A 26,113-nucleotide genomic window follows, 5' to 3' on the forward strand; every position below is an offset into this window, starting at 1 on the left:
AAGCAATTATAAATATACATCTAAAGAACATTCATTAACAATTCTTCTTATCTCTTTTTACTTTCACCATAATATTATTTTTTTCATTTATATATATAATTTTATTATGTTTAATAAGTAACAATATATGTAACAATTAATTAATATGTAAAGTTATTAGAAAATAAAAATGCCACGTAGTCGCTATAATACAGATATTTGCAAGATTTTTCGCCGGGAATCGAGTATCGCGAAAAGAAGAATTGATCGAAATTGATTATAGTAAAGAGAGAAGCAAAAGGATTTGTACGCGCGTAACGATCGCTTTGCGTGCTTACAATAATCAGTACAAGGCGAGCCGAATAAAAGCAAGATTGAAAAAAAAGAAGAATAATGAGTCAAGATTGGGGATGAAATTAAAAAGAGAAAAATCATCAGAGTTTAGCGTTATTCTTTATAGCGCTCGCTTTTGATGCTCCAAGATTGAAATCGTACCAGGAGGAAAAATGGTCTCTTAAAGGATCCATTTACGATTCGCTGCGCAATAACAAGCAAAAACCGGTTCAATACGAAAATAAAATTGATTTCATCATTGCTGAATTCGATCGGCCATTTATGCGACTTGAATGATTCATGCAATGCGAAGAACAGCGCGAGTTAAAACCGATTTATCTATCGTTCTTCCTAAGTGTGGGAAACTTTAATATCTGCGCCCGCGCAGTAGTCGATTCATCCATCAACCGGAAACGGATCTTTATCTTTATCACCTCGAAATCTCGACGAAAGGCAATAAATCAGGATTCCTCGCATTTTAATAACCACGACAGCACCGCCGTCATATTTCACTTACGTACGCGCCTAAGTCACTGCGCGGTCCGCAAAACGTCGAGGACGAACCGTAATTTCCATCAGCTGCGGTAAGTGGTCCGAGCAATAATCACGTGAGAACGCAATTTTACGGTCCGTCGTGCTGGCAAGGCTCGCAGTTAAATTTCTATTGCACTCGCCGCCTCGTCTCGACGCGACGAGGCCGCAGAGTCATTATTTCGACGCATCGGTTAATTTTACAGCACGTCCGAAATATATCCGGTCGAAGGATGCGTCGCATCGTCACTTACGCAATGCAAAATTGCTTGCGGTAGAGCGCGTTCACATCGCCGTCAAATTCATCTTTGCCGCAAACAAAATACAACAAAGTAATCTCAACGTTCCATAATTTTTTTGGCTTATAAATTATATAGATTTTTTAAAGACAACGAAGCAAGAAAACGTTTAAGAGAAATATGTCATGTAAACACTTACATCATACTTTTTTTACATGTTTTTTAGGATACGGAGATAATGATAAAGTGATTCTACATTAAAAGAAGATTTAAACAAATTCATTTTACTCATCATATAAATATGCGAATTTTTATTCACAATTTATTTATGTATAAATACATGTCTTGTAATTTTTGTTCAATAAAGAGAGTAATCATCATTCGTCATTTTGCATTTCTTTATCCCATTTTGTGTTTTTCTCAGATTCATCGTATTCATGGAATGGTATTTCCACATCTTGCGGCTTGTGCGATTTCTTGTTAAAAGATATTTGAATCTCTTGCAAGGTTTTGTTCTTGGTCTCAGGCAGAATAAAGTATAGAGCACTGGTCCCGATTAATGCTACCGAGCCATAAATAGCAAATGTACCCTCGGGCTTTATTAATTCTAACATAGCCGGCATTGTCTTAATTACCACGAAAAAGCACATAAAGTTGAAGCCGGACGTTAATCCAGAGCCGAATCCGCGAAATTTTCTCGGGAATAACTCACCGCAAAGTAACCAGGGTATGGGAGTCAATCCCAATGGCAGCAAAGCGACATAAGTGACGAGTAGAATTACGGGAATCCATGGTCTTCCTATATTAAACGTCAAGCACGCGCTCAAGGATAATAAAGTAACAGCTACGCCGAAACCGGATATAAATGTCATGATACGCCTACGGCATGTTTTCAACAGAACACACATGATAATTCCAAATGTCAACCGAATCGCATCGATGACTAGCGTTATCAGGTATGCGTGTGCCTGGCCTGAAATTTCTCCCAACATTTCGACACAGTAGAAAAGCATCATATTAGTACCCGCGAACTGTGTGACAAAAAAGTACAGACAGACAATACCGAAAGGTTTCAAGAAATATCGCGATGACCAAGGCTTCACGAACGAGCGCAGTATCGATCGTTTTCTGGTTCTCTTCTGAGAGATTTCCATGAGTCTGGTAGTTTCTAATAGAGAGAATTCTTCAAGCGAGCGTTCACCACGGAGAAATATCCACGAGCGCTTCGCCTCCTCGATTTTGCCTTTACCGAGCAGCCACATCGGACTCTCTCGCGAGAAGAAGCTGGCAATCCAGCTGATTATAGGCAACACGGCGCAAATATACGCGGTAGTCCGCCAGTTCAGCCAAGTTCCCATCGCGTGACACGCCAATGTACCGATGGAAAGGGTCAAACCGACCGCCCCCAGCAGAACACCGCGCAACAAAGGGTCGCTCGTTTCACTCACGTAAATCGGAAAAATTGACGCATGGATTCCGATGCAGTATCCGATTAGGAGCCTACTTGCTATCAAAGTTTGTACGCTATTGGCGAGGCCGATGCCCAGCCAGCCGATGCATAAAATAGGAAACAATAGCCTCAACGATGTCCTTCTGCCGAATCTTTCCGCCATGAAACCGCCGGTCCAACATCCCGATGCTATTGGCAAAACCACGGCCGCTGCAATCCACGATTCTTGGTCTGTAGTGAGCGTTCCAAAGTGATTCACGTCCGCAGATTCCGATAAAGACTGACTGTCGTTGGAAGAAATCTTCAGCTGCGGAAGAAGTATCGCGCTGAAACCGTTCGACATGCCGGCCGCGATGAGTCCTGTCAGTGGCCCCAGAGCTGTCAATAATTGTTTGAAATATAATTTGATTTTGGTATCCGATGCATTGTTTTCATAAATATTCATTGCACTGTCAATGATGAATGATCTCGGTGATGAAAGAGAAACGTTAATTAAGAAGGATGATTTAGCTTTGTTCACTAAATAATTTCAGTTATGCACATTTATCTTTGATAGAATCTTATTTTGTTCACTTCGTTCCTTTTTTCCCACAATTAAAATTATCATGCGCGATATAACACTCGATTGATAATAACAATATCACTTAATAATGCTGCATATTGATCGGTGACAGATTTAAGATAAATACACTAGAACCGAAAAATTGTAATAGCTATATCAATTACAATCTACGTGAAACGACGTTCGTACGAAATCTGAAGCTACATATGCCAAGATCATTAATTTCCAACATCATATCTTATCTCTCCCACTTAATTAACTAGTGAAGGCTATGAAAAACAGTAGTATTGCATGTTTCCGCGGATTGAAACAACAAGTTTAACACGGTCCAATTGCATAAATAACGACTGTCGAGAAATGCATTTGCAATTTACGTCAAACACACTAGTACGATGTTATTAACAGAAAGATGTTTAATTATGTTCCTAACAAAATTGCTCGAACAGCTTATAAAAAAAAAACTCGAAATTCAAGTATCGATTTCACAGCTATATTTTTTCTCAATTTTTTCTCAAGAATTTAAATTTTAATTTTAATATATGTCAATATAACGTTGCATCTTTTTTTACAAAACAAAACATAATTTCTTGATGAAATGGCTTGAATAACATCGTGATCTTTTTTAAAGGCTTTCATGCTCGAAGCTACTTTGATAATGTCTGCCAGTATATTTTTAGCGGTATTAAAATAAAAATGTGGAACAAGCAAGAAAAACAAACTATAATATTAACGTTTCGTTGGAAAATTTAAAATATATTTACATCTATTTTAAAAATATCGTGAATTCTACAAAAATCTGTGCAAAACCAGTACATATTAATAATAACATGACAAATGTAATAATAATAACAATAAAAATAAACTCAAAACTCTAATATAATAAATATTTTCTTTATCTGTCTCTTTCTTAATAGATAAGCAAAGATAATATTGCGCAGATCGATATATGTATACGATATCTTATCTTTTTATTCCATTTTCTTAAATTTTTTAATTATTTTCTTTATCAGTATAATTGTGAAAATTATTTTATTTTTCAGGCACAATCTTTGCGCCTGACAACGCAAACTATACGATACTTAAATCCAATCCTACGTCTGCATTCTTCCCACGCAGCGCAAATCCAGATGTTTCACGTCGGAATAATTAAGTCGGTGCACCGCTCTACCGTGTAGAAAATTAGACGCGCCACGTGCGTGACGCACATACGCCCTCGCCCACGAAAATGAAATTAAAATCACCGCCCTTTCTCCGCGCCCATGCAAAATAATTTCCCTGCAGCGTTTCCCGGAATATACGCCACGGTATTTTAACTAGCTGAAAAGGGATTTAAATGATCCGGGCGGTCGCGAGAATTTAATACGCGCCCCTCGTCGAGAGCGACGAGGGTGTTTCGTATTTTGGCCGGCTGCCAAATGCGATTTTCGCGTTATTTATCTTCCGCGAGGGAGGATACGAGCATTCGCGCGGAGGATACGGGCCGCGCTCGTTCGCATCGATGTGCTACATGCATCGTGTGTGCTTGTTCCGCCGATTAAAAACTAACGACTCCGCGCGAGAGAAAAGCACTAATGCCAAGCGAGAGATATTTAACACGTTTCCCGTGCTTTGGTGTAATTAAACGCTTTTGTACCGCTTTCGCTGCTAATTCCCGCCGTTAATTTCGGATAATTTTCATCTGTAAAAAAAAAGGTGAGATTTATACCATCCTCTCCTTTTTGCAAAAATTATCGCGCACGCAAAGAATATTACATAGGATGAGGGAAACACCTTTTTACATTTTTTCACATGTTTCCGTTCTTTTAACTTGTTAAAATCCCTGCTTAAGAGATATAAAAAGATTACTTCTACAAGTGATTTAATTTTCTCGAAAGTGAAGAAAAGAAATCTCCTCCTACCTGGCTTCACTCGAATCTCTAACCGGAAGTTTCGCGTACATATTTCAGGACCGATCGATATAGTTAAAATTCTCACAACGCGAAGGCAATCCGTAGACCAATAGAAATCAAGAGATCGGATGAGCAAACAATGAGCCTGGCAAATTTTTGCCAATTCTATTATCAGATTTCTAACTCTTTGATGCACGGTAAATATTCTAGGCGCGATGTACGTCTACTGTTTCTCTACTATGACTCACGTCACGTACGAGATACGCCTTTTAATGTCGAGGACTCTCAAAAGTCTCGTTATCCTACGGGTAACTGTACTTCGACATTAGAGAAGAGATACTTGTTTAACGACGAACGCTTTTACGAGAATACCCACTGAGATCCACAAAAAATAAGGATTTTGTGGGTGCATTTTAATGGATTAAAAAAAAAAATGAGAGTCAGAATGCAATTTTTACGAAAGCAGAGCGTAAGAATTTATAATGACGGAAATGATGAAAATTTCAATAGCGAAATTAATAATAAACACAAGTTCAATCGACGGTAAAATTTTACTTCAATGTACGCGCGTTATGTTTCTACAGAATAAACGGAAAATTGCGGAGTGATGTAATATCGTCATCATAATTTCTGGATACGATGTTTACGAAGGCTTCTCTTTAGAGAGTACCGAAATTTCCTGGAAAATTTATAAGCGCAATCTCGGGAGAAATTTCTGAAAGACCTCAGGTAATTCTAAGGTCTAATATAAGTTTTACTCGTCCTCTCTTCTCAGTCTCATATATATGTACAAGCGGAAGACTTATTTAACGGTGGATGCTCTTATGAGAGCGTATGTCGAGAATCAGGAAGGCCAGGGCTGTCGTAAATGAATGTTGACGAGCTTTTGAGGAACGATGCAAGGAGGCTTCGAAAGGATAACGGTATTTTACGCAAAGATGAAATTTCCATAAAATATCTTCTATTATTATTTGCACACGAGATGCATCTACTATAACATGATAATGATGCTACGCTAATGATACATAATTTCAAATTCTTTTCAAATAAATATAAAAACAAAATTTCAACTTCAGAATAATTTGTAAAAGCAACGGATAATTAGTATAGCTACGAATTATTCTTATACCGTTCATTATCTGTCTTCAGCTGATTTAAATCTATTTTGCGGGAGTTGATTTACTATCGATACGTTTATCTATCATTAGTGAAACATGTGTCCGTTCTCGGGAACACGTTTCGTTCGCGTAGCATACCTGTGACGACTAAAAGCTTTGAGAAAGCCGCCTCGCCACCGTCGAACACGGATGGACCGATTCGCGCAGGGAGATTGATGCGTTCCGGAGCAGAGAAAAAACAACTCGCGTGGGATGCATTTGTTCGGGGTTTTAGGTGAAGAAAAAAAGCTGCTTCTGCTAAAACGACCGGGAGAAAACTTTTCACAAGAGAGAGAGATAAGTAGAAAAAAGGAAGCAAATGACGAAGGTCGCGAAAACGAGTATACTAAGTTTCTTGGGGGATACTGAAGGATGATGTGACGGGTGGAAAAAAGCCTTTCAGAAGGGTTCTTTTAGATGGTCAAACATCGTGCTTTTTGTAAGTTTTCGCTCAAATGTTCTCCCTTATTATAACTCTGCAATGTAGATATTCGTAAAGAAATCGATAGATGAATATAAACAAAAAATTTAATGAAAATAAAAATGCAAAGCTGAATCGTAAAAGAAAATCGGACGAATTTTGTGAACAATTTTATAATTAGAAACGCGTTAAACGTACGTTCAATTAAGAATATATGTATATAACATCATATTTTTACTTAATTATTTTAACGAATATTATGCGGCAATTTTATAATATGTTTAAAGCAAAAAATAAAACTTGGAAAGCTGTAACTAACATATTTTATAGATAAAATGAAAAATTAACACTTTCCCATTAATACTTAAGTATTTATTTCCGGGCAGAATACTTTAATATTTAAATATTAATAGACAGAGTAGTTTAATTCTTAAGTATTAAACTACATTAATACAATGTTATATGATTTAGCGTAAAAGATTGGGAAAAACATGGTTCGATATAGCAAATTTTTCATTTTTTTTTTTTTTGCAATTTATCTTGCATGTTTCGCGTTGCCTGCAAATTAATTCGCCAAAAATTCTGGAAAAATTCCAGAGAGTTCCAAACAATTTCAAAAAATGATCGGCTATTGTTCATCGCTCGAGCTACCAATTTTTCCGTAGATTCATAACGCGTCCCTCTCTGCAATAATATCAAACATATTACCGACGTTCAGCATGCGATTCGTGCTAGCGGATGGCGAAATGATTGTTTTATGAGTAGTTCTATTGCCTCGCGTTCGTTGAATTTTCCTAGCATATGAGCAAAACATTACTCGTAATATCCGAAAAAGTCCATAATGCAAAACGATGCAAACGACATTTACCAGCAAATGCAAGGTGTAAAATCTATTTTTAAGAATAAAATTGTTATCGATCTGATATTGAGTTAATACATAGATGCTTTGCTATTACGTAATTTAGATATGCGCTAACATTTATCTATATGAAGTAGTAAAATATAATTTGAACAAGAAAATGATATATAACAATACAGAGCAAAACAATTCTTAATATTTATTATAAAATCGGCCAATTTCAATTATTTTCATATAAATCAGAAATATAAAAAGAAAGAGAAAGAAAGAGAAGAGGATAATGGAAGAGAAAATCATTTTTCTATTTTATATCATTTTCATATCAGATACAAGAATATTTGCTCTTCCTTCATCAATACAAATCTCGCAAATAATTTTAACCGGTTTGCCTTTGCATATTCAAGAAATATTTTTTGATCCGTTCTTTAACTTGTTTTTTTATTCTAGAAATTGAATCCGCTTTCAACCTCCTGAAACAAAGTACAAAGTACTTTAATTTCTAAAATGCCGTTAGAATTTAAATATCATAAAGATAAAGCAATTAATTGCTTAGTACGTAATAAATTGTATGTGTCAATTTTTTTGTGATTATTGAATCTGTCAGAGTGTAGCCTAACAGAAAAAAAAATCACTGTTACATATTATCTCGTTTTATAAAACGGGAATATTATAAGATAATTGCTTTATTGTGCACTGCATAAAACTGTCTGAAACCAATGTTGGCTATTCGAAATGCTCTTTCTTTGGATATCATTCATTTGGTGAAGCGTGTATCGAGAATGAATTATGGCGAATAAACCTGGACAAGAGGACCGCCCAGTCTAGATCAGCTGCACATATTACGAAGATATATGTATATACGTATATCTACTTTGGATCGGCGTCAAATGCAGAGACTTCCAATTACCGTGGAAGCAAGAAGATTCAATCTGTTTTCTGGTGTCGCTTTATTGAATGATGCAATATAGAAGCGAATTGCACGAGTAAAAATTTTAAAGCAATAAATACATAAATTAAAACTGAAAGCACTTATCTCTGTAAAGCTAAATATTATAACAGTTTCTCATAATCTTGAAAAAATACAGTATGTGATAAACAAAAAAATTGAGCAATGTCTCTTATCTCTTGTTAAAGTATATACTTTAATAAATATGTAGCGAGTAATATACTTTTTTTTTCGATTCTAATAAATTCCCTCAAATGCACAAAATTTAGCAGATAATTGATATTAATAAAACAAAGTATATTATTAAGTTTTTATATGTTCATCGCAAACTTTTTCTTTAATTAACGGTTTTATTTGTTCCACATTGGCATCATAAAATTTTAATGTTACATTTTATGAAAATAAACAGAAATTATAATTTTAATGCAATTTATATATTTTCCATATATTGTTAACATTTTCCCTTGTGGAATATTTGCACGTGTATTACATTATTCAATAAAATGAAAACCAAAAGATTTGCAATAAAACAATTAAAACAAACTTCATATTGCATAAAAAAACATAAAAATTCTCTTCTAATCATATTGTTTTCTTGTTTAAAAGTAAATTTTGCAAAAAAGATATCGATCCTGCCAGGATTCGAACCTGGAATCTTCTGATCCGTAGTCAGACGCGTTATCCGTTGCGCCACAGGACCATGGTATACGGGTGCTCTATACCTTCTATACACCCATAATTTTATTTCTTTAAATATTATTTTAATAAATATATCAAATAATAGAAACATTTCTCATCTTATATAAGATATACATTATACTTTTTTATTCACAAAATAGTTTTTTTGAAATACATTTTGTTAAATATTGAATATATCTAAAAAAAATTAATCTGCTTTGTAATAATCTGTCATTTTAGCATATTATAAATTGTATGTTAAAATAAATTTAATTATCAAAATTTAATTATACATTATTTGTAATAGTGTAGAAATTATAGAACCGGTTTGTAAAACACTCTTACAACGATCCGGTATGGTCTAGTGGCTAGGATACCTGGCTTTCACCCAGGAGGCTCGGGTTCGATTCCCGGTACCGGAAATTTTTTTTTCAATTTTAACACGACATAAAATTTCTTTAAAAAAATATGAAAAGAATTTATATATTTGTATATTTCCTAAAATGTTTTTTTTTTTTACACTTACTAATATTTTATTCAACACATGTGCGCAAGTAAAAGACTGTGCGATCAATAAGTACCATCACGCTCGCGAAAGAAACGAAAAACTTCACGGGGTAAATAAGGCATGGCTATTGCTTTTCTCAATGAAAAAACTTTTTCCTATTCCAGAAGCCACGTCTACTATTCTCCAACACTGTCCCAAAACGGCCCCATTAACGCCTCGACACAAACAAGCCGCGTTGAACTGGAAAAAGTTACTCAATTACAGCTTTGCTTTCGTTCCAAAACTTGCTTTGCACTCAGCCAAAACTCAAATTCTTTCTTCTCTTCTTTTGTTCCGTCGAACCTTCTCGAGCCTTCTGGGTAAAAGCCAGATATCTTAATCACTAGACTATATCAGATTATTGCAAGATGTCTTATACAAACTGATTCTGTAATTTTTTACTACTACAAATAATTTATACTTGTATGCTTCTTACTGCTTCTTGTGCAATCACAAACACGTACTTTTTTCGCAATTCAGGGCACCATGATTATGTTGGTCAAACTTTTTGATGCAATAAGTCGCATATAACCGCGAAACAATAAAAAAAATATAGAAGAAAAAAGAAAAATTCTACAAATGCACTTGCATTTCTTTCATTCAATGGGCAAATATTTAAATGCATATTAACTAGAAAAAATTCAAAAAAAATGTACATATTATATATGTGAATTTATTTTTTAATTTTGACAAATTAAAATGAGGAAGCATTAAGTAGAGAAATTATTATATAATTTATATACGGCTTAAGCAAAAAAATTTGGCCCATGAGGGGATCGAACCCGCGACCTTCGCGTTATTAGCACGACGCTCTAACCAACTGAGCTAATGGGCCAACTTGTCTTATGATTGGTTTTACACATTCTTAAATAACTTGTCTTTTGTATTTTAAAAATTTTTAATGGCATAAATTTATAATTTTTAGAATAGATAGACAATTCAGTTTACATTAAAAATATAAATTAAATGCAATTATAAAATAGTAGAAAAACATATCAGATATATGATATATCAGATATATATGTTAAAATAAAATAAAAAATTATTGCTCATGTAAAATATTACACAATAATTTAATATAAAAATAATCAATTTTTTAGAATCTTTCTAAGAGATTAAACTTGTTCCTTTCAATTCATTCCTATACATTTCCTACATATTTATTAAAAAAGGAATAAAGTAAAAAATATTTGTATTAACAAAGTCTAAACCTCTCTATACTATTCAAATCGCGTAGTTCTTTTTTTAGATTTTTATCAAAGCTTTGATATTTTTTTAAACAAAACAATTTTACATCGCTATATTTTCTGAATCAGAAATCATCATAAAAGCTCGTGTATTGCAAAGTTTATATACTATTTTGAAACATTAAAAAAGTATTTTAATATTTTCTTTATAATACTTTCTTCTAGATAGAGATATAGCCCTACAAGTGCATTCTGTATCTTTTTTCTAATAATATTAGACCTTTCGCAATATCAAATTTACGAACTCGGTGCTGGCGAGAATTAGCTGGCTAGTCCTAACGATAACCTTTAATGGCATTTTTGCTGTCTTGTTCGTACAATTCTAATAATTCTCTCTCTCCTTCTTTGGCGAAAAATATCGTGGAATAAGTCTACAAGCTATCATAAACTATTAAGCCACTGCAGGTGTCCAGTATGACCATCTACCATGGCGTCAGCAAACTTTCCTCTATCGCCATATCTGTGAGCAGCAATCTGCTACCGTCTGGCAGAGCTTCAGGAAGGGAAAGAAAGAGAATAATGTGTATGAACTTTAAGAATTACGGCGAAAAAAAAGTGAAGAAGCATGACTGTAGACACGAACCAATCGTCCAATTATCTGGAACTTTGTTGCAATATTTCGCATGATTATAAAGATTATATAGATAAGCTAATAACTCTGAGGAATTATGCATTTAATTCATATTACATTCATTCAAAATAGTATTAGCAGATATGATATTCTATATTGACAGAGAAAGTTTTATTTAAATTAATTTTTTTCATTTAATACGCGCAAAACATAAAATTATTTCGGAATTGTATAATCGTCAAAAGTTTTTTATAAGCAACCGTTATTATAAGCATAAGATTAGATTTAAATTTTTACAGACTTGCTGAAGTAAATAAAAAAGTTTCATTCACTTTACGCTTAAACAACTAAGTTAAAACTATTCTAGGATTAATATAACAAAGCCAGAGTTTATTTAAAATTGTCATTTTTTATGACAAAACTGAGTAATAATATATTTTCGATATAGAAGCATTTGTTTTCGATCTTTTTGTTCAGCGCACAATTATTCACAATTAATACATATTCGGATAATGCTATAAGTATACCAGTTGCAGTAAATAAAGCCTGCGCCATCATCATCGCAAAGCCCAAACGAAGTTTTTTCATTTGCGTGAGTAAATCGCCATAAAATTGTCAGGTAGAAAGCGATCGGACAAACTGACCATGTTTGCCATCGACTCGCAGTATGTCCCAGTTACATCGTAAAACTGTCGTTTTTTGCCTCAATCCCGAATGGCCGAGGCTAAATTGAAGCTCGTCGCATATCTCGATTTAACTTACACACGTATGTACGACTTGATTCCGCAGGGGATGAATCGAGTTCAACTGACCTGAAATTAAAAAAGAAAAAAAACATGTTCAAACTATTATTTTTACGCAAAATACATTTAAAAATTGATTAAAAGAAATACGTTCTATTATTATTGTAAAATACATATTTGTAGCTTTAATCTCGGACTTATGTTCTAATTCTCGTTTTTCGTTAATTAATCTTGTAAAAATAAAAGTGACTAGAACGACGTCAGTCTTTATCAAGTAAAATATGTCTTTATCAAGTAAAATACTTGATAAAGAAAAATATAAATCAAATATTATTTTTAATGAGATATAGTGGCGTATACTGCAGAGCAGTTAAAAAGTGAGGAGTGCGAGTGAGGCATGAGATAATTAACGGCGGTACCTGCCCTCCGCTATGGCGTTTCGTATATAGCCTGTGCGACGGGTCGATCGGGATCGCCGAGAAGGCGAAGGGAATCGAAGGGTGTGCGCGGACCTATACGGACCCCGAACAATCACCGACAAATGCCGCTACTTGGGTGGCAACCTTCCACTTCGCTCTCTTCGTTCATCATGTTTCTCAGCCGTGAAATCCGCTTCTGAAATCGCGGCACGAATTTCTGACAATTTAAAAAAATAGCGCATCCTTGTGCGACTGTCGCAAGAGAAACCGGCTATTCAACAAGCGAGAATACCTAAAAGTTACTAAAACCTATTTCACTTGAGCTCACTGTCCGTTTATCTTTTCAACTAAATTAAAGTAACTAATATTATCAAAATAATATATTATATAAAATAATATTATAAAATAATATTATAATAATAAAATTAAAGATTGAAGCATTCAGAAGAGAGTAATTAAGTAAAATTGATAAAAATATTGTTATTTCATTATATATAAAATTATTTAATAGAGAAAACTGCTGAAAGCGCACGATTTTCTCGATTTTGCACGAGAATTATTCACAGACTGTAAGTTTCCACAATGCGGAACAAATTTTTCTTTCGCCGGATGAATTATAGCACGTGTAATCGAGCGAATTACTCCACCGTGTGACCTTCTTTAGCAAAATGCAATAAAGACGGATTTAAATAATTAAGGGAATTTTTAATATCAATTAGATCATCAGCATCAAGAATTTACAACTCGATATTCTTCACGTTATTTCTACAGTCGCGACAGAAAATATTACAATTCTTGTTGCTAATATTTCGCTTCAATAATCGATTGTAAACTACGTAATTATGCAAAGAAACGCGTAATTATTTTCTTAAAATGAAACAGCAATAGTAACATTCGTTTGTTGTCATTATAAAAGGCATAATTATTCTTGTGCACAATTGGATTCTTTACTAATAATGTTTTTTTTCACATTTATATAAATACATCAAATACATTCTTATCTTATAAAATGTAATTAGAAAAATAGATAATAAATATTACTTTATATAATTTGTAATTTTCTTATATTTATTAATTCTACAAATATCTTTTATATCATAAAAATAGATTCATTGAAAGCAAATTTTATCTATAGTTTTAAAAAAAATTTATTATAATTTCGTTCATATTTTCGAAATATGTGATCATGCTGGAAATAAAATTGTTCTTTTTAATAATATGTATATTTTGTTACTATATTCGTTTTAATTTCATATATAAATTTTTAAGAAGTTATATCCTTTCAAGAACTGACACGCGTTACGTTATACGGAAATATGTAGAGAAAATACTTTTTTTACAATTGACACACACATTTTTCGTGCGTGTAAAATGAACTGTCACAGATATTACATATTTACTTAACACGATTAGCTATTTCTCTTCTTCACGATAACAAGGAAAAACTCGCGCATATAGTTAAATATTCTTACTCGTTTGATAAATGATAAGAAAATTATCTTTGACGGACCATATATTACAAGTTCTTCATTTTACTAACTAAACTTAATATATATTACTCTACATTATTTAAATTTTGCTATTGGCATGAAAATAAATGTAATAGTGATGAAAATATTCGTTTGACAATCAACATGTTAATAAATAAAATTTCAGAAATTAAAAATTAAGTAAAGATAATACTAAATTTACATAAATAATTTTTATTAAAAATAAAATTAATTAATTAAAATAAATAAAAGAAGCGAAGAATATTAAGCGTTTATTCATATTATAAATTTAAATATACATATATATAACATATATAATATCATATAACATATATGTATATAACATATATAATATTATATATGTTTTAGGGCGGCAGCAAATTGACTATAACAAATTGGTATTTGGTTTTTACACAATGTATAGTATGTTATTGTTATCATAGGCGCTCAGTATGTTATCATACGCACGGCGACACTCGAGCTTGATAGTGAGACGCTCCATATATCAAATTCCTTTTCGAAAGCCGATCGCAACAAGTACCGATAAATTTATCTCTGATCATGATAATTAACAATTTTCGATAAATGACACATAAATACGCAATGATTAGTCTTTATCGGAGTGCGTATTCCGTGCGATCATTTATTATTTCAAATAGAAATCGAAGTGGATGTTTTATAGTCCATCTATTTGTACACAATTAAACTTTGTTTTAACTAATGAAAGCTAAATTACATTAAATGTAATTTATTTAATTACTAATTTATATTTATAAATAATATGATTGAATGAAATGATATGAAATTAAAAAAGAAATTTTAATTTAATTTTATCTATTTAATTTATTTAATAATTGTTTTAGTAATTTTATTAATTATATATATATACATATATCTTATTTTTATAGCGCGCCCCCATTTTATTTTGATGTTTTATAGTCCATTTATTTATGTGCAGAACACTAGAACACTTTGCTTTAACTGTTGCAAAATCAAATTAGCAATTAAACAAATTACATTAAATAAATAAATTAAATTAAATATTAAATTAAATAAATTTAATATAATAATAAATGACATGAACGTTTAATTAATTTGATGGCATTATATTATGTGTGTATACATATATATATATATATATATATATATAAAACTCAATCTGACACTTCATCATATTTTGCTTTGCGCACGTTTGAGCAAAACTGGATCCGCAAAATTTATTGGACGACATCGTTGCTGGAAGCGAACAGAATTGAGGCGGGGTCACTACACAGGTGTCCTAAAACCTTGTGGCTTTTAAGCGCCTCGATTTTCACGAGCACTCATCGCGTGCAAAGGTGGCATATCTCTAAAAACGGCGCCTGTCAGGTGACCTTAAATTTACCGTCGATTACGGCTTATTACGGACAAACATACGACCTCCCCAGTTCGAGACGATGTCTCATCGCTTCGAGACGTTCCTCCAATAGAGAATTCATGTAATTATATCCTCCCTTACATCGTGACTTTTCCCGCCTCTTTCACCGCGTCTATCACCGACCATATGTACCTATCACGGTAGTCGTTAGATGCGTGTAGATGATCCGCGACAACGCTCGTTGTTATTCACAGTCGACACGCAGGCTGACGTTCACAATGTGATAATAGTGATTGCGAAGATTCATGATGCACGAGAAAGATTCGCTTCGTTAATGTTTTAGCGATTTATAGAGTCTAGAACTTACCGCATGTTAAATATTTCAAGCTAAATATTTTCAATAAATTAAAAATCGATTTATATTATTTAGTAAGAATTTCATGAGATTAATATTTTATATTCTTTATAATCCTCGTGTGAATTTGGATTAAAAACTTTAGTTTAAAGCTTCTAGCAGCATGCAACATGAAACTTATAAACTGCATTTATCAACGGATTTAAAAAATTGATTACATATATAAAACTTACATTAAGCGAGAGATATTTATTCTCAATATAATTTTCAATATATTGTCATATAAGATAATAAAAAAATGAATAAAAAGGGAACAAAATAAAATTCTTTTGGATAAGAAATCGAATTCCGGGCCCTTATATGGCAGGCTTTTAAGATATTATCAAAGAAAACGGTTCTGAGACATTTTTTGGCATGCACTTTTGTATGAAACGCATCGTTCTTAAAAACTTTAAATATATGATTAAAAATATCTCCCTCTTTTTCTCTATCTCTCTTTTTCAGATTAATAAACAGAGAAAAATATGTAACAGATAAAAACATACAAAAGGTTGCCTGCAAATATTAAGTAAAAAAATTGTTATATCTAAAAAAGATTGGTTAAAGATACCGTAAATAATAAAAATTATTACTTTTAATTATTCATACTATTTCGGGTAAACAATCGAATCATTCAACTTGCAATCGGCATGGAACTGATAAATCACGTATTATCAATATCAATCGATCCCAACGTGATAGATGCTCCATCACGTTGGGATCGATTGATATTGATAATACGTGATTGGAATGTGCGTGCTTAGTTAATCGCGCGAAATTTATCGCGAAAGCAAGAATAGAAGGTACTGAAAGGAGACAAAAGGGGGAGAGGATACCCCATGTGCGATTACAGCTATTTGATATGCCGCGACACTCAAAACTCGTACATCACACTTAACCGTTGAATATGGAACAGTCAGTCCTGGCAGCGGCGCATCCAGCATGCATATGTAGACCGCAATTATGGCCGTTAACTATCGTCGGCACGCACACCGAGCACGAATTTTCCATTGCGCCATAGGGCCTCCTTGAACGCTCGCTAGCATTGTAGAGAAAATCCCTCTTCCTTTTTTGCGATTTCGGCAGTTATAAATAATATAAATCATATTTGCAAGAAAAAAAATTTATAAAATATACTTTTTTAAATACTTTTATAATCCCATCAATCTTTATACAAAGTTTGTATGGGAAAAATAAACAAATTAAACATTTTTATTTTATCAATCAGAAACGATTCGTTGAATCTCGTTTAAATAAAAAAATAGATACAAATATTTAATAAGAATTGAAAATATATTTAAAAATTTATTTAGCTGTCAAACATGATTTAGCGCCTTCATTCTCATATAATTGCGACGTTGAAATGACGTATCCTTCAAAAAAGATAAAGAGATGTATAATAATATAGCGATATCTATAACGATAAATCAAGTTTTTACGAGTATTTGACATCCTATAATTTTTCGCACGTTAATACATAAATTTTGCTATTTAAAATTGTAATATTATATTAAAAAGCAACGTTTATAGAATTATAAATAAACCTAACAAATTTTTATTGTATGTAATATAATTTTTCTTACAACATAGATTTAAAAGAGCAACAATAATCTTTACATATCAAATAAAATTTTCAATCTATTTTAATTTGTATGATATGTATATTGTATATCACTTCAAAATCTCTTTTTCAAATCTGTTAAAATTATTTTAGTTATTTTAATATTAATATAGATTACCTCCCAGCTTGTTTATGAAATTTAATCGCTTGTAAGCAAATGTTCACATTATACATGTATACCATATTAAGAAGAAAAGACAATGTGTATGTGTGTGTATGATAATCAAACGAGATGAACAACAACTGTGGTAAACTACGTATAGTTTATTTAAGACAGATAATCTTGTACACCGTGTAAATCTCGGCAGAATAAGCGTGCAAAAAGATTCCAAGACTTTTAGACTTTCTTTCGCGTTGGTCTTTATTTCCTGTTGAGACTCCCCGTGGACGACGCAGGTGCGGTTCGTGAAAAAAGAAACAGGTTCGTACACCGTCGTTGGTATCACCGGCAATGAGAAAAAAGAAGCACAGAAAACACAAAAGTAAAAAGAGACGCACGTTCGGACTTACAATGCTTAGGACAGGGCGAGATTGATGCAGTCGTGAAGGAAGAAAGCAGTTGCAGGAAACAAGCGAGATGGAAGCAGAGAAGAATGTTCCGTCTCCGTGTCACCGCACCCAATAACACGCGGGTAATCACGATTTAATAGCTCAATAACGTCCGCCACGGACCCCGAAACAATTTATCGGTTCCGCCAGTCAATAAATTCGGTTTTTGAGTTGTATACGGTAATCCGGGGAGCAGGCCGCGAATCTCAAAGCGGACGCATCGAATTGGGATTGGCGAATTTTTAAAATAACACGTATAAATCAACCGGAAGAATAAATATCACCCTTTACGATACATATGTTCCTCCTTTTTGATTTCACGGCACGGCATTAAAATATTCGTTATGAAAAGTAACACGAAACGTGATCTCGACGTTTGTCGGTGTATGGTAGAATGTAAGATGCATTAATTATACCGGGATCATATTCAGTTTAAAAATGTGTCTTTCCATATGAATTTGATACGAACATTATATGAACACAATAACGAATGTATATGCACACCGTTGATGAAAATCGTCAGAAAAAAAAAAATCCTCCCCGGCGGGGAATCGAACCCCGGTCTCCCGCGTGACAGGCGGGGATACTGACCACTATACTACCGAGGACTTGTTGAAAAGTTCTTTCTTATTAGTAGTCTTATAGTCTTTGCAAGCGACATAATTATTTACACTTTGATGTTTTCAATCTTCCATTAATAATTATTGCTTAATTTTCGCGTATTATTATTAAAATATAAACAGATTGTATTATAATATAATGTTTAAATATCTTTAAATGTTAAATAAAAAAAATTTCATCTTTATCAAAATCAATATTTGACAAGTCTTAGAAATGAATAGTTAAAAAGATAAATTTCGTATTAATATCAACAATTATATTCCAGCAATGTAAATTTTTTAAATATTTCTTAAACAATTAATTGTACTCTGACATATATTTATATATTATATTTTATATGGTGACGTGTCTTTTCCGAAAGATGACAATAACAACGAACGAATCATCTTTCAATAAGACCTCGGTAGTATAGTGGTAATTATCCCCGACTGTTTTACGGGAGACCGGGGTTCGATTCCCCGCCGAGGAAAAATGTTTTTTTTTATTTTTCACGAATGGCACACGTATGTCAATTAACAGATTAATTTTTTTTAACGAAATTACTTCTCCCATCTTCCCTGCTCTTCCCCTTATTCTGTTCGCGCTTGTTGACCTAAAAAACGTCAAAAAACGTGCTTTTATATAAATTGCTATCGCAGAGACATTAATTTATTAATTCGCGCGCGTTAATTTTGCAAAATATATTACACTTAATTACACAAAAATCAAATTATAAATAATTAATGTCCAATATTGCTAAGAAATAAAGGTATTGTCCACTATACGCGATTAAAAAAAAGAGTTTAATAATAAGAATTATTTATTTAACAAATAGTGTGCATTACAATGTGACAGATCCTTCGAAAATACATATTATCGATCCGAAAAAGATTTGCCTAGAGCCTAAAAAAAATATTGTTGGCTTCTCTAGAAATAAAAATATAATACATATATCTGTATATCGAAGCATAGTTAAATATTTGAGAAATTTACATTTCTCATATATAGTTGTGTTATTATTAACACAGGATTTATATTTCTCTAAGTTTTCATTTCTAAAACTTGTTATTGATTTCAATAAAGAATATTTTTTTCAAAATATTTTTATTTAACATCTAATGATGTTAACATTTATCTATTTAAACTTCTTAATAAATAAAAAAAGATGTAATTCTTGCGTGGAGAATCTCGATAATATGGAGAATATCTAATTGTAAGTGAATGCGATTTTTTTCTGTGTTTTAACACGCATCGCGATTGTTGCAAGACGGAATAAATGACCAAGTCGGATGTCGGCAAATAAAGCTTGTCGGTAAACCGGCTATGCATACTGTTCGTAAAAAAAACAAAGACACCATATTCATAAGAGGGAATAATCGTTAACAGTACTTTCAAGAGACAGCCGCGAAATCCGCGCTATCATTTCTCGTCTTATCCCGCGCTCGGGGATAGTGTTTATACTTTTTTCGGTCACGATCGTCACGATATATCATATGTTTTTGTTATTGTTTTGTTAGCGCAAGCTCGCCGGCTTCACGAATTTTATGAACCATTTTGTTGTTTAATAAATGATTGTTGACACGTCAGTTTGCGGGAGTCTGATGGATGCCGCTTACATGAAACGAGCTGGACGATGATCTTATTAAATTGGTATGTGCGCTCGACTTTTCTTTTTCTTAATACTCATAGCTTAGCTGTACGAATTAAGGATTGTTCTAATAAATATAGTGTGCATTATGTATGTTACAATAAGTAGCCATGTGAATCGTAGAACATGTAAATGTCTTGATAAATGTAGATACATTTTGTAGATACACTGTTTACGAAAATTTTGCTAAAAAAGAATTAAATTTTTACATATTAAAGCCAATATTAATTTAATTTTAATATATTAAAGCTAATATATGCATTAAAATGCTGAATTTTAAAGTAACACACCAAATTAATATTTCATTAAATCTGCATAACACAAGTTGCAAAGAATATTTTAAATTCAAAAGAGTTGTTATTTGCAGACCAGATTGACATATATAAATAAAACAATATTGCAAGGAATTACAATCCTCTCTAAATTATATGATACAGAAAATATAATGAAATGTAAAACAGATGTCAAAATATTATAAACTCCTACCCTCCAGTATGTAAAAATATAATGTAACAAAAACGTCATATCCGTCAACTTTCTCACTCAATTTTTATTCATAATTTCCACGATTTATGAAATTGGAGAGTGAAATATTTCGCAATATATGTGAATGTGCTCGCTTAAAAACGCATTTCGACACAAACTGCGTCGAATTTTCATGATGCAATGTAGTATGCCATGTTCTATTCACGTTCATTTATTCTGGTAAATTTACATCCCGTTATTACAGCGGTATTTCGGGGGCATATGTTTGTCGCGTCCCACGTTTCATCATTCAATACGAGCGCTGTTTGTCTTCCCCCATGTCGATGTTAAATCTGATATTAGGATGAGCGCGCGCAATCACTCGTCAATACTCCGACTGTGCGGCGACAAACCTATCGATTGTCCGTAAAGTCGATTTTGTAATTTAGATCGACGCGTGGATCCGTTGCTTTTGACGCCGTTACCGTATCAGCAACGCATCGTAACCGAATATTTCGTCGAATATTTCGTCGACGAAAATCATAGAATGATCAATCAACGCGTACACCCGCATCGCGTTAAACACTCCAAAGCGCAAAGTGAATAAAATATTCACGTTGCATGTAATGATACGTGTATTATTTACTTTGTATCTTCATTCGCATCAGGATTTATTTTTTCACTTAATCCTCTGATGACAATACGATTCATTCAAATCCCCCAAACATATTCTTTCTTAAATTAATAAGATTTTATGTTAATAAGATTCTGTCAATTTTTTCAAGATATAATAAATAAATGCGTAGAATATTCGATATTTAATTCCGACGTTTTCGATGAATTTAGCACATTAAGATATATTTGAAAATATATTAAGACATATTTGAACATGCAATATTTAAAAGCATGATTTGCCAATCTTATTAGATGTTTTAAAGTTAAATTTTTTTTAAACCAACAGAAATGAGCAATATTACCAGTGAGTAGAAATGAAACGCGAATAATAAAGTAAATGATAATAGATTAGCCGTTGAAACACGACATAAAACAAAATATAGCTTGTTCAGGAAGCAAAAAATTTATACTTCATGATACGCCAAGCATTTTTCTCGAGTTAACATAAAAATATCCGTAAAAATAATTCGAAAAGCTACAATTAAACTCTTGATGTATTTAATAAATGAAAAATGTTATAAATGTCCGTCTGAAAACGTTATTTCTCTGAGTTACAAATTTAAACATATTTTCCTCTGCATTATTTTATTTGCACGATATTTATTCAAAAGATCCTTTTTTACTCTCGCCTGTTGCCAATCTACGGTTGACAAAAAACGAAGGAAATATATTTTATTTTACAATATATCTAGCTTCGTGAATATTATTTATTTAACAAAAATAGGCAAATAATAATAAAACAATCGAGCAATAGAACGATAGTTTCGTTGGATGTATACATAAACAGCGTAAGATGTATGTATAGCTATCGCGGCAAAAAAAAATGAAGAGATAACGAAGCGCAAGGATAAACGATATTGCACACGTGATTCTCAGGATAAATTACGGTCTAAATTATTAAAGTACCATCGCCGTCGTTTTGACGATGGATAATAGTGAATTATGCTTCGTTTATGTCTCGTAAAGCTCGCGAATAGGCGAGAAACGCGCATGACGATATTTGTCACTTCGCGAAAATATTCGCCATATAAGTCCGTTTATTTTATTTAGTCGTAATCTTCGACTTTTATACATCAATAATCTTTTTTTTTTCTTCATCGCAGCAGCTCATCGTTTCCTATTCGCGTTGGAGACTAGATGACGGGTCCGCGTAACTCGCGGATAAGATAAGTTACGGTTCGCATGCGAGCGACAATCGCGCTCGTAATCAGCCATGATAGACTTAATGGGAAACTTGTGCCTCTCGATTACGTAGGCGAATTGAGAAATATCGAGAGAGAGAGAGAGAAATAATATGATGAGATACGAATAGATCAATGCATTCTTTTGAATAATTACCCTCTCTCTCCATCATAAATATAATTAGACTACTTAATGTTTTATCAACATTTATGTGACGATATCCGACACTATACGACTTACATGTATAAATTAAATTGCAATTTTTATTAAACAATTTAATTCGTAATATTTGAAAATATTTGAGAACTTTAAATTATATGAATATTTTAATTTGTTCTTTAGAACACGCGCATAATAAATGATTCCGCGGCTCAACAATATCCTTCACAAATCGCAACTTTTATTTCGCTATTGTTTCAAGAGATAAACGATAATTATATTTACAAAACGCGTAAATAATACAAAAAATGAGTTTCTTACAAAAAATAGCTTATTTTTTTTTTGACATTATTAACATCGTTCAACAAATTTATCACGAAAAGAGATAAAATTTCTCGCAAGAGAACGATATTAATGCGGTCAGAGTTAAAATACGCTTGCGAAATATTTCGTTGTCTCGCACACACCAAGGACAAGCATTGTGTGTGTGCTTTATGCCCGCGTAAACAGTTCGCGTACACGCGTGGGCGTCCTCGACGCAATCAAAAGTCGTCATCTCGGTCGGTCGTCGTCGTCGCCGACCAAGTCGCGACGACCGCTTGTGGAAACCGAGACGACATGATTTACGACACGACGTGAATTTCAGTTTGCGCACGCGACCCCAACTCCGTCTCGTGTATCCATGAGCGCGAGAGAGCGATCTGTTCTCCTCTTGTGCATAACCGGCCATTAAGCGACCATCGCGGCTATCGAATTCGATAGCCCGGTTTAAGTAAGGCCTGATCGATGCCACGAGCGGAACTTTTTGTGTTCCGAACGGCGATTTCTCTCCGCAGTGAGTGGCCGCGGCTGCATCTGAAGCGCGAATCTGCGCGAACCTGTTCTGCCAAAATTTATCGGACACATTTGTCCGATGCGACAGAACTGAATGAAAAAAATCATTTGTCGAGTTGTGCGATTGATGCGAAATATGTCTCACCATGTTATTTGATATTGATCGAATAATTTTGTTTTTATTTTAGTATGTAAAGATATTATTATTATTATTATTATTATTATTATATTATGTATAATATTAAAAGATTTTCGAAGATTCCATATAATTTTGTTGAAATTATTAAGATGAGAAATAAAGTCTCAAATATAGGTCATGTCAATCTATCTTGTAGAGCATATTTATATGTTTTTGAGAGCAAATTGCAAATCTGACGTTGATAAGATCTCGATAACAATTCGATAAATAACAAGGGATTTGGAAAAATCGGAATAAAATGACGGAAATGTGGAAATGTTTCTGTAAGAACGCGATATTGAAATCATTATTCGTGTCGTAGCCATCTCGGCTAATTTCCTGTTATTCGTCGCTACCTCCGGCTCTGAAGACCTCGCCGTTTATGTGAACCCTCTTCGATGCCGTGGTAGTAAAGTTAGTTATGCTCGTGAATCATCGAAATGGCTCCGTGTTCGCTACGACCCTCGCTGACCGCGAAATATGAGAAGAAACATTTTCTGCAGGCTCAAAGAACGAGATCATGAACGGCAACGGATAACGGCGATGGATAACGTCGCGAAGGATAATGCAATCCTAAAGAAATATTCCTTCTCAAATGCCATAATTCTTCGTATCACGAACGGCAGCTTAGCTTATGCTTTCATTAAACTGATTTGGTGAACGATTTCTTATTAATAAAAGCAATGATGAATAGAATTCCGTGCTGCCCTCTCCCTGAAGAGACTCAAGGAATTTTTAATATAATTATAAATAATGTAATTTAATTAGCGATGAGGATTTCAAATCAAAAAGTGCTCTTTTCCGAGCATATTCTCTCATACGCGTTAACTTCCACAGATTGGGAAAAAAACGACGTGCACTGTGCACGGTGCGAAATTGTATTCGAAAAGTCAACTCTTCTTTCATATAAGTAAAGTTAGGTCGCAAAAACACCATCAAATCGCATCGCGGACTCGAAAATATACGGTCGTTCGCGCGTGCTCGCGCCGTTCCCAGAGGCGCTGTCGTGAAAGCAAACAACGGTTGAAAAATATAGCCCTTGGCGCCTGTACAATGGCAATATTTATAAATGCAACGTGAGTTTTTCGACCTTCAGCCTGTCCTTCCCCCCATCGGTCATCTCTCACGTGTGAGTAAGCCTCGCTTCCGAATCTTCTTTTATTTTTTTTTTTTTTTTACTCTTTATTTAACTGCCCCCGGACTTGCGGCTCCTTTCTGACAAATTCCCAGACGGAAGGCACACGCCTAAAGGATCGACTACATAAATTCTGCCGCCGCGGTAAGCCGTCGAAGAGGGCCCAAGATCTGTGGATTTATTCGTTCTCGTTGTAGGACTCACGAAACGAACGCGTGCAGCGGGACAGAAATTTTTTTCGGCTCCCGCGATGCCGTATTCTAAAGATACACGAAAGATACGTTACGATGTCGCCGTTTTTTTTTTCTTTTTTTATATATTCTAAAAATATATAGCACTCGAAAGCTGGATTCAACGCTACGAATTTCGCAATTCTTTCGCGGCGATCATTTCTCTCCACTGGCCTACATCTCGCATTTAAATATCGTGCAAAAATTATCCATCTATGATAGATGAATCGTTAGATCGATGACACGAAATATAACGCGGAATAAATATAAATGCGCACGATAGCACATGCGTGTAAATAAGCGTGGATGTAATTTCAGCAATACAAATTAGTATGTTTATGCTTTGCTTTATTATTCGCCATGGAGATATACAATATACCGTGAAGGCAGAAAGGCCTCTCTTTATCGATGTGCCGTGCGCGGCTTTTTGCAGGACGAATCGTAAAACTTCGGGTCTATTCTGCATCCCAGATCCTATGTAAATACGCTCGATGAGTAGACAAAGACTGACAAAAGGTGCAGAGGGAAAAAAAGAAAGAGGGAGAGAAATAAATTCTCTTTTATTGCACGAAACTGACATGTATCGCGCATGTGTGTCCATCTGTTGCGAATTAATAACAAAATAAAACGGACGCGACACGTTGATATTTCATCTACGTCGCTTACGTGTATTTTAGCAAGTACCAAAAATTTCTGTGACATATATCCTAAAGGAAAGATCGATACGAAATATTGATGAAACGGTGAACAGTGAACGGTTTTCGAAGACGATCCGAGAACCATTTGACGCGTAGACACGCGAGAGACGAGAATTTTCACTAAGCGAGGGAAGCGAGGAAAGCACCCGCGAATGTATATCACAAGCATCGTTTCCGGCAAGTTGCCGCAAAACCCGACGTTCCTTTTTTTCGAAATGTCTCCCCATTTTCTCTTTTCGCGCCGAGGTAGAAGGCGCTCTGGGAATTTACAGGGAAGGTAATACGTATTCCAATTTTCACGAGTATTCTTAAGTTCCATTATAAGAT

At 33.7% G+C, this 26,113-nt stretch overlaps 1 protein-coding gene and 4 non-coding genes across 6 annotated transcripts in view; 1 reads left to right on the forward strand and 4 right to left on the reverse strand.

Moving 5' to 3' along the window:
• Positions 1-26,113, reverse strand: part of LOC126859043 (mannosyl-oligosaccharide alpha-1,2-mannosidase IA-like) — a 271,648-nt gene that overhangs the window by 136,254 nt on the left and 109,281 nt on the right. Inside the window, exon 3 of one of the 2 annotated variants that reach the window (XM_050609948.1) lies at positions 12,046-12,221. The exons of the other annotated variant lie outside the window; for it this stretch is intronic. Within the exon in view, the coding sequence (XP_050465905.1) occupies positions 12,213-12,221 (9 nt within the window). The 3' untranslated portion in view covers positions 12,046-12,212. Of the gene's footprint in view, positions 1-12,045; positions 12,222-26,113 lie in introns of those variants that run through there. 2 annotated transcript variants of the gene reach the window in all.
• On the reverse strand, positions 8,994-9,066 carry Trnar-acg (transfer RNA arginine (anticodon ACG)). Its single transcript has one exon. It is a non-coding gene; the product is annotated as a tRNA-Arg (tRNA).
• Trnae-uuc (transfer RNA glutamic acid (anticodon UUC)) lies at positions 9,395-9,466 on the forward strand. Its single transcript has one exon. It is a non-coding gene; the product is annotated as a tRNA-Glu (tRNA).
• Positions 10,353-10,426, reverse strand: Trnai-aau (transfer RNA isoleucine (anticodon AAU)). Its single transcript has one exon. It is a non-coding gene; the product is annotated as a tRNA-Ile (tRNA).
• Trnad-guc (transfer RNA aspartic acid (anticodon GUC)) lies at positions 18,519-18,590 on the reverse strand. Its single transcript has one exon. It is a non-coding gene; the product is annotated as a tRNA-Asp (tRNA).

This window comes from Cataglyphis hispanica, chromosome 2 (genome assembly GCF_021464435.1).
Source record: "Cataglyphis hispanica isolate Lineage 1 chromosome 2, ULB_Chis1_1.0, whole genome shotgun sequence".
Taxonomy (NCBI): domain Eukaryota; kingdom Metazoa; phylum Arthropoda; class Insecta; order Hymenoptera; family Formicidae; genus Cataglyphis; species Cataglyphis hispanica.